Source organism: Taurulus bubalis (assembly GCF_910589615.1).
Source record: "Taurulus bubalis genome assembly, chromosome: 17".
In the NCBI taxonomy this organism is placed as follows: Eukaryota; Metazoa; Chordata; class Actinopteri; order Perciformes; family Cottidae; genus Taurulus; species Taurulus bubalis.
Window position 1 is genome coordinate 20,550,659 of NC_136605.1, and position 9,752 is coordinate 20,560,410.

The following is a 9,752-nucleotide window of genomic DNA, read 5'->3' on the forward strand; positions in this document are numbered from 1 at the left end:
GAAGGGTTTTCTTTGTTATCGTTGGACGGAGCCAGGCTAGCTAAGTCTTTATGCTAAGCTAAGCTAACAGGCTGTCGCTTCTTATTTACCCTGCAGACATTAAAGCGGTATCGATCTTCTAATTTAACTCCCAAAATGTTGAACTGTTCCTTTAAAATAACCTTCGAGAATACCAACAGGTTCATGTGAATGAAAGACACACGCAAAAACCAGCAGACATTATTTTTTATAATTCTCTACCTTCGTTTATCTCTTTACATTTTCATCCCCGGTGCTCTTCTCTCATCGTGATGCTAATATTGTCGACATCATCTATGGTTTGTATTTCCTCGTTGTGGTCTGGTGTCTGAAAGGACGAGTTTTAGGCGAGATGCTGTTTTGATTTAGTTGTACGTTTTAAATTGACTAGTTTTAACTCTCATTGTTCATTCTTTAAATGCTTGTAAAATAACATCACCAGTCTCTCCCCCCCCACTTTCATTTTAGATTTAATTTCATCAACTGCCTCCCTGCGTCCTTAAGTCTGAACTCAGAATCACAGGTCCGGCTCATGTGTATATTGTATATGTAATAAAATCTTAGAGATTTATTTAAAATAACTGCGGTTCGTCTGTTTCCTCTGCTGCTTAAGCACAATCTGCGGAGGGATTTGCAGCCGGAAAGCGCTCGGCGACTAAGACGCAGGAAAAATCCAGCAGACGAATTTATTACTGGGTGGAAAAGTTGCAACAGACACACATCACACATGCGAGGCCGCGCTTACTGAACACGCTGATGAGACAAAGACACACGGAGATACCAGCACACATAATCCTCTCAGAGAAGAGTTAGAGACGGGCGAGGCCGCAGAGAGTGATGGATGATGGGAGAGGAATCGGAGGGCGGCAGATGGCCAGAAAGACGTCAATCCTTTTCATTCTTCCCAGACAGCAGAAGGGCACTGTGGGTAATTGCAAGCGGTGCTGACGTTGGACTCGGGTCCCTGCACGTCAGAGAGTCAGGGGTCGGTTTAGACGCTGCATGCAGGTCAGCACAGATCTGGAAACTGACAATGTGTCGAGGTTTTTTTTTCTTCTGCAAAATGTGTGTAATGCGTCTGCGGTGGCGATGTTTGTGGAGCGAAAAGCTCTAATCTGTCCGGTAGCATGACACGAGGATACCACACCAATCTGAGGGGACGGGGAGGTCAGCAATTTAATCACTGCAGTGTGTGTGTGTGTGTGTGTGTGTGTGTGTGTGTGTGTGTGTGTGTGTGTGTGTGTGTGTGTGTGTGTGTGTGAGTGTCCGAAACACTTTCCATTTTCTTTACTTTGGCTCAAGTCGAACATATTCTTTGACTTTATAGTTGTTGTTATGAGACCCCAAAAAAGGATGTTAATTTCTTTTTTTTTTACTAAATAAGTCACGGATAAAAACAAACATTGGTCGTGGGATACAATTTCTAATTCATGTACTTGTAATTATAGGTTTCATATCTAATCTAATTGGTCATTTTGAAAATTGCAGTTAAAAAAAAGTCTGTTTTCTTTTTGATAAACTTTAAAAACAACGTAAAAATTTGAGTTATGCCGATGGAAATAATACGTAATTGATCTTTGGCTGCTAACAACGTCTTTATCAAAAAATCTGAAGTTTTCCTCCATTAATTACGTGAGAAACAAACTAAGAAACTTCCAAGTTCATTTCAAACACGACACTATATTTAACCAGCGTATGTTGACACGTCTAAAACCGACAAAAGAATAAGTTTGGGAACAGAAAACAAGTGTCGGTATTTGTAGAGTTAAGATTGAAAGTATGTAACAGGATGCGGTAACAGCTGTGGGATCAGAAATGGTGGTTTTAATGGGTTTCCATGGAGACATTTGAGTCCTTAAGCAGTTAATTTGGGCTACAAAGCTTATTATAGACTTATTATAGGAGCTAAAAACACTAAAATAAATGAAAGAACCCACAAATGTCCCAATGTGCAATGTAACCCAATGAAATCACAATTCACTTTAATCTGCTTCCAGTTTGGTACAATATTGATTATATAGTCTTTATCTTTATTTGTTAATAACATGCAATATAAAAAAGAACACAACGTGAGTCATCTGGATCGCGTGGCATTCATGAACGTGATCATTTCTGTTCCTTCGGTTGGTCCTGACGTCTCTCGTGTCACATTACTGTGAATTAAATCCAGCGGCAGCAGGAGTGAGACAGATGTCCTGGTTTCCACGACACAGTCTGACATCTAGAGGCGGGATCACTCATCACATGTGTCGTGCACACGGCTTCACCGCACACTCCGTGCTGCACAACATCTCTTCCTATACCCTTTGCACCGAGAGCAGCCGGCCCTCTCGTGGTGCTTTTAAAACGGTGTTTAGATTCTGCACAGCGAGTCACGTGGAAGGAATTCACAAAATCCATGACCAGGGGTGATTAAAATATGATCTTTATTAAATAAAGGAAGACATGTGTGTATACATATGCACAGTCACATCTGTCTTTATGACTATATGCAGGTCGCACTACATCCACACAGTCAAAACGACGTATAAAAGTATCTCATATTCACTTCCTTTAGGCTGCAAAAGGTTTCTTAACTCTGCGTAAAATTCATATCAGTTCAAACAATGACAAGGATTTGCAAAACAGCATCAAAAGCCTGCAAAATAACCAATTTATCTGCTGCATGTCTAACTAAATCTCCAACATCATGCTTGAATCTGTGTATTTAGCTGTATTGTAGTGGAGTAAATGATATGGATCAAATATCTTATGTACAATTTTGATCACAGTTTCTCCTCCAAAAAGCTGTTTTCCAATATTTTTTAACTTTTCATAGTGAGAATGAAACATTGTATGAATGAAAAAATGTAGATAAAGAAGGATTACTTCACAGAGTTGGTCTTAGAAAGTATTCGCAGACAGTTCGATGAATGCAGGGACGACGTATTCTTGAAGGCCAACAAGGAAGTAGTAGCATCACACTGGTTCCCTCCACAAAAAGCCAATGGGATCTTTCTACTGGTTTCTGAATCATTACAGAAAATCAACGTTTCTTCAGCAAGATAATCTTCACACATGAACCCACTTTCATGACCTTTGAAGCGCGAATGCAACCTGCAGAAGTACAAAAATGCTATCGTTAGCTTATAATGCTAGTGTTAGCTTATAAACTACATCCCCCGGTCACATGACTTCACCGTAACATGAAACACAACTGATGTCATATTTAGCCGCCTTTTTTGAGACACGTAAAAGCTTCACGAGTTTACGTTTTTTTACTGTGTTTTATTTGTCAACCACATATCTTATTTCATTTGCATTTAACCAAAAACTAATGATGACAAACGCGGTGCGGCCCGCCGTCGCCTCGCACCATCAGAGTTCAGCGTGGCTTCGGTCACCGATAAAAGAAAATGTCAGCCGGCTCATCGTCTCTCTCCACACATGCAGGCCTGCAGGCTGTATCCGTTACGCTGCTGTGTGTAACATGCAAACTGGCCTCGGACCAACGGCATGAACTCAGTCTGCGCCGCCGATCTCTTTGTGGTCGACGTCAGCGGCGGATTACAACCGGTGCATTTCTGCCATAACTCTGACGAGAACAGGGCGCCGACACCCGCGCCGCCGTACGATTAGCTTCCGTACGGCGGCGGCTAACAGCATCACATGCATGAGCACTGAATGCTGCTTTCTCACACTTTACATTGTCACGTTTCTGCAACACATTACACACACAAAAACATTCGCTAACGTGGTAATTTTCCTTTTTTACATTTAAGATGTTTTGCAGGCATGGTGACTTTCTTTTTCTGTTTTTAAAGACATTATCAGATTCCTCAAATATTCCTTCAGCTGGCACGAAGCATCGTCCATCTGCTGCACAGTAAAAAGTTATAAAAAATATATATTTTTAACTTGCTTTCCAAGCTGTAACTCTTTTATTCAACCGAACAAAGATGGCTGTAACTTGCTGACACTTCATATTACAGGTTCTCTCTGAAGTTTCTTTGAAAAGAATACATAGTTTGGTAATAATGATATTATTTATTACTAATTGCCAGTGTAACTGAGATAGTGTTTCAGTCAATGCACAGAAAGTTACCTGAACATGAATAAACTGTGCAAAAACAAAGCATACATGTCTATATATAGGGAGAATAGAGCTTCCAATAATACTAAGACATGTATTGACTGAATATTAATTGACTGAATATTAACTTGGGTTTAAATCAAGGTTTTCTTTTAGGGAAATTCCTAATTTGCTATATTTCATATTGTTATTTTCAGAAAACTTCCCAGGAAATTATGGACCCGTAAAATTAAGTAATAGCTCAAACTTTTACCATTTAATTCATTAAATTCTTACCCAAAACGAGCAAAAAGGCTTATTTGTTTTTGAGTCCGAACATAAATCTACTTTATTGTGCAGCAGGTGGAATATGTTTTTTATTTGAGCCGAGCAGATGATTATTTGAGGACTTTGAGGCCATGTCTTAAACACAGCGGTAAGTTTTGTCAAACAACCTGCAGGCTTTTTCAAAACATCAGATTTTATTTATTCATTGAGAAAAACAGATTTTTACTGTAAAAAAACAAACAAAAAAAAGAGTCAAACAAAACCAAGCAAAAGCCTCAAACGTAATAAATTAGAGCGTAAATCATTGCAAGTCTTTGCAAGGCATGTGGAAGGGTCCTCGGTATCTTTGTACTCTCCTCCTCCAGCGTTAAACGTCCGACCTCCTCTCTGTTAAACCTGAGTGACCATGTTTTCGTTGAGGTAGAAGTTCATCCCTCTGCGCCTGCCAGCTTCCTGTCCGGTGCAAAGCCCCGCCAGGAGAGCACCATTGAGCGGCGGGCAGATGGCCCTGCTGTGCTGCCCGTACAGGGGTGCAATATCCCCCATGTGTTCGTGGCCCTCGCCCTCTCTTTCCTCGTACTCCCCCTCTTCGTCGCCCTCTCCCTCCCAGAGCGACGTGGTCACGTGTTTGTAACCCGTCGATTCCTCGCACTCCGACTCGCGGTGGTAGAAATAGCTGAAGTTGGACACGATGACGGGCACCGGCAGCGAGATGGTGAGCACGCCGGCGATGGCGCACATGGAGCCCACCAGCTTGCCCCCGACCGTCTCCGGGTACATGTCCCCGTAGCCGACCGTGGTCATGGTCACCACGGCCCACCAGAACGCCTCGGGGATGCTGGTGAACGCCGTCTCGGGGCTGTCCACCTCCGCGAAGTAGGCGGCGCTCGAAAAGAGTATGACTCCGATGAAGAGGAAGAAGATGAGCAGGGCGAGCTCTCGGAGGCTGGCCTTCAGCGTCTGGCCCAGGATCTGGAGGCCCTTGGAGTGACGCGAGAGCTTGAAGATCCTGAAGACCCTCACCAGCCGGATGACCCGGATGAGGGCCAGGGACACCGAGGGCGGCGCGCCTTTGTCCTTGGCCAGCTCCGTGCCAATGGTGACGAAGTAGGGAATGATGGCGAAGAAGTCGATGGTGTTCATGACGTCTTTGAAGAAGTGCAGCTTGCTCGGAGCGCAGATCAAGCGCACGATGAGTTCGAAGGAGAACCAGATGATGCAGATGGTCTCCACGATGAAGAAGGGGTCCTGGAAGGGGTTGAAGGGGGGCGCGACCAAGATGGTTTCGTTCGCGATGGTCGGGTGAGGCATGGGGATGAATTGCTGTAAAACAACAACGAAAAAGTGGTTACAGTTGCACTCCACATCATATCATGTGCTGTTCATCAAACACGAGCTGGGAAATACGAGAATAAAAGGGGGGGAAGGTAAGGCTATAATAAATGTCTCCATGGAGACGGTGTCTACAGGAGAGGAAACAAGGACAGAGGATCAGTGAGAAGAGGCAATTATTCTTAAAGTTTGTCCTCAGCACATTCGGAGTATGACACCTGTCATCGGGGTCTGATCGAGCCTGTGAGATCTGTGATACGGTGCTAACTTTCCCCTCCTCTCCATTTTCACTCCAGCGGCTTTATTTTTCCTCTTATATAAATCAGATTCTCTATATTTAAACACACACACACACAAAAACATTAAGTACATGTGACGCTGGGTTGCGTTACAGCGGCAACGGCCCGCGGCATCCGACACTTCCTTTAACTGGGCTGCTTGTTTTTTTCTGGGAAGTAGGTGCGGGTCTGAAATGGCTGGGCATTAGTGTCTTTTAACAAGTTAGATAGAGTTACTGCGAGCTGCCGGTGCCCTCCCGGCACATATTGTCCCCGGCGCTATGTGTATTAATATGTTTTTATGCGTTTCCCTCTGTTCCAGCTCATGCCCCGGAGTCTCTTCACGCCAACAAAACTGTCTGCAACATTTACCGAGTTAATTATATGACTGACACCGCTTGGCCTTATTAAGCATTATAAAAAGGTGGGGCAATTGCGTTTTGAGATCAAGTTTTGAGATCTCTGCCTCTGAGATCTCTGCCTCTGAGATTTCTGCCAGCACTAGAAAATACAGTAGCTCTGATGACAACTGGAGACCGGCCAGCGATTCCTGGACTTTACAGCTCGGGCCTCGGTGTCGGTCTGCCTGTTGGCCCAGACTGAAATACTTCAACAAATATTGGATAGATTGCAAATACATTTTTAACAAACATTCCATGGTTCCCAGAGGATGAACCCTAGAGATGCTTAGTTTGTGCTTTAACGCTAACTAGCAAATGTCAGCATGTTAACACACGTAACTAACAGACATCAGCATGTTAGCACGCTGAAGCATTTAGCTCACAGCCCATGGAAAGAGAATAGGAGTCGATCGGTAGCAGGACGGTCAAAGTGGCGGCCATTTTTACGTCGTAGCGGGCTAATGTACGTAAAACAACTCACTGAGAGGAGGTTTTGCAGTAACTACTAAAAATGAGCAGTGGAGTAAAAATGTTATGAAGCACAGAGAGCCAAAGTAAATGATTTTAAAGGTGCAAGATCTGCGATCGGGAGCATTTTAACCTCTCAGCGGTGCTAACAGCGCTAACAGAGCTAACTACTGACAGAGCTAACGGTGTTTACCTGAGGGGGAACCGGGCCCATTCACATTCACCTAAATGTTATTTGGGTGGAGGCAAAACTGTCTAATAGATTTTAGAAAGCTCATAGATTGTTGTGATTTAAAAAGACACGTAGCTTGTCGAACAGCACCAACAACATTCACGTCGGTTAGATTTTCACCACCACCTGGCGAGTGAGTGATAGCGTGAGGACGGCCGTGCATGCAGGGTTTTGTTTTGTTTGTGTAACCTCCAAATCACATGATACATATATATCCTTATATGTATATGAGTAAAGGAGCAGTGTTGGTGGTGACGGGGACGTAATCCAGCGAGCGCGGCAGCGGTGTCACTTCTGCTGCCCGGACCTCCAGAATGCGCCTCAGTCTCCAGGCTACAGGAGTGTCGGCGAGGCTAATTTCATTTCACGGCGGTCATCAGAAAAGCCGATCTGACCGTGAGCCTCTTTTCCATCCTGTTTTTCAGCTCGTAGCCGATGAGTCACCGCGTTTATTAATACGGACATTCGTTTATGTGTTGATGTGCTCTTAGGGTTGTCCTTCCTCTATATTTAGCCCTTTAGCTCTCTAAGGGGTAACGTGAGACAAGGGCATCTCCTTTCCTTTCCTTTCACTTCACACGCCTTTTTTACCTCTAACTCATTCCACACTCTCGCTCTCTCTCGTCTCGATAACCTCTGAAGTATCCACACAAACACGAATGTGCTTGTGGCTTCTGGCAGTCGTCCCCGAGTGGCCGACAAGGCATCTGATCTCCCAACGTAGACCTCCAGTCAAACCCTGCGCTCGTCTTTCCTCGCTCTTGTTTTTCCACCGGTTTAACTGCCCTGCTCATCTCCTCCGTCTCAATCTGCGTGGATCAGATTTAACGACAAGTCCAAAATAATCTCAAGGGGAGAAACTCCTTACACTTCTATGTCCGCTGCTTTCCCCTCCACTCAATCTTAATTCTTAGTTTCTAACCGTCCCTGAGGTTTTTACTCTCCCTTATGCCGCAAGGGCTGGTTCCTGTTCGACAAGGTGACACCTGTCAGCGCACTTTGTCCCGTCTAGGTTCACCTAATCGCTCTCTCACAGTGTAAACCTCTGATCTCTTGGCACCCTGTCAGCTACCTCCATGCATGACCTCCGCCTGCAGCTTTGAGTGAATCCTCTCTGTCTTAACCCGGATGTGTCGGCACCGTGCCGCCCGTCCTCACCTCCCTCTGCTCCTTCTCGTTCCTGAACTCGGGCAGAGTCTCCAGGCAGAAGATGAGAATGGAGAGCACGATGACCATGACGCTGATGATGGCGATGATCCGAGCTCCGCTGGAGGACTCCGGATACTCAAACAGCATCCAGAGGCGCCGCTGCAAGTCATTGGCGGGCAAGGGCCTCTCCTCCTCCTTGGGGAAGCCCTCGTCCGCCTTGTACCGGTCGATGGTCTCCTCTCCGAGCTCGTAGAAGCGCAGCTCCTCCAGGAACATGTCCAGGGGGACGTTGGCGGGCCGCCGCAGCCTCCCGCCGGACTGGTAGAAGTACAGGATGGCGTCGAAGCAGACGCGGCTCCTGTCCAGGAAGAGCTCGTTCCGCACGGGGTCGAAGTAGCGGATGCGACGCTGGGGGTCGCCCAGCAGGGAGTCGGGGAACTGGGAGAGGGTCCGGATCTGGGTCTCGTAGCGCATCCCCGCCACGTTGATGGCCAGACGCTCGGCCAGAGCCCAGCCGCTCCTCGACGGACAGCGGCGCTTCTCCTTCTTGGCCTCGTCGCTCGGCTCCTTCCCGCTGATCTCCTTCTCCAGATTGTTGTGCTTGTCTTTGGTCCACTTTTCTTCATCGCCGACCTCCTCGGCCTTCTGGTTTTCTTTTGTCTCCCCTCCTCTTCCTCCTCTTCCTCCTCCTCCTCCTTTGTCTTGAAGATCCATCACTTAGTCTCTCTTTCTCGTGTTTCTCGTCTTACTTTTCTCGTCTCTTCTCTCTGTGAACAAAACAACAGAACAGTGAAACATCTATGAAAGCCAAAAAGAAAGCACATAAAGGTTATGAATAACAAATGCATGGTCCCTTAGTTGTTAGGTTGTGTCATAAAATCCAACGATCAGGAAAACATCCTCATTCTACATTATTTCCCCAGAATATTTGAATTTTAATTAAATATTAAAATCAAATCTGTGCGTTTTCTCTGTGAATTCAGCCTAATATTTTATTGGACAACAGAAAATAAAACATATTTGATTTGTATTTGCTTGAATTTTGTGATTGACAGAGTGATTTTAATTTTCAAATAATTAAAACACTGACCAAACAAAGCAGAATTTTCGATGAAATTTTCCCCTATGTTGGACATCAACGAGAAGATGTATTATATTATATATATTGTTTTATATATATTATGTATACTGTAAATAACATCATGCAAACACCGTGCAACAAGCTCCAGACATGCGGTCGGCTTCACGCTCATCACCAGTTTATCAGCATTTCCAGTTCTCCCAGTGGAAACCTCCTCTCACCAGTTCTCCCAGTGGAAGCCTCCTCTCACCAGTTCTCCCAGTGGAAGCCTCCTCTCACCAGTTCTCCCAGTGGAAACCTCCTCTCACCAGTTCACCCAGTGGAAACCTCCTCTCACCAGTTCTCCCAGTGGAAACCTCCTCTCACCAGTTCACCCAGTGGAAACCTCCTCTCACCAGTTCTCCCAGTGGAAACCTCCTCTCACCAGTTCTCCCAGTGGAAGCCTCCTCTCACC

At 45.3% G+C, this 9,752-nt stretch overlaps 2 protein-coding genes across 2 annotated transcripts in view; one reads left to right on the forward strand and one right to left on the reverse strand.

Annotated features, from left to right (window-relative positions):
* The window catches only part of slc1a9 (solute carrier family 1 member 9), a gene marked incomplete at its 5' end in the record, with an annotated part of 16,260 nt that extends 16,043 nt beyond the window's left edge, over positions 1-217 (forward strand). Inside the window, one exon of the mRNA XM_079232810.1 lies at positions 1-217. This exon is cut by the window's left edge and continues 712 nt beyond it.
* Positions 218-4,657: 4,440 nt separating this feature from the next.
* On the reverse strand, positions 4,658-8,931 carry kcna7 (potassium voltage-gated channel, shaker-related subfamily, member 7; the record flags this gene model as incomplete). The annotated part of the gene is made up of 2 exons (XM_079232812.1): positions 4,658-5,680; positions 8,227-8,931. The coding sequence occupies 2 exons, from the start codon at positions 8,929-8,931 to the stop codon at positions 4,748-4,750; spliced, it is 1,638 nt and encodes a 545-aa protein (XP_079088938.1). The 3' UTR covers positions 4,658-4,747.
* Positions 8,932-9,752: the final 821 nt, after the last annotated feature.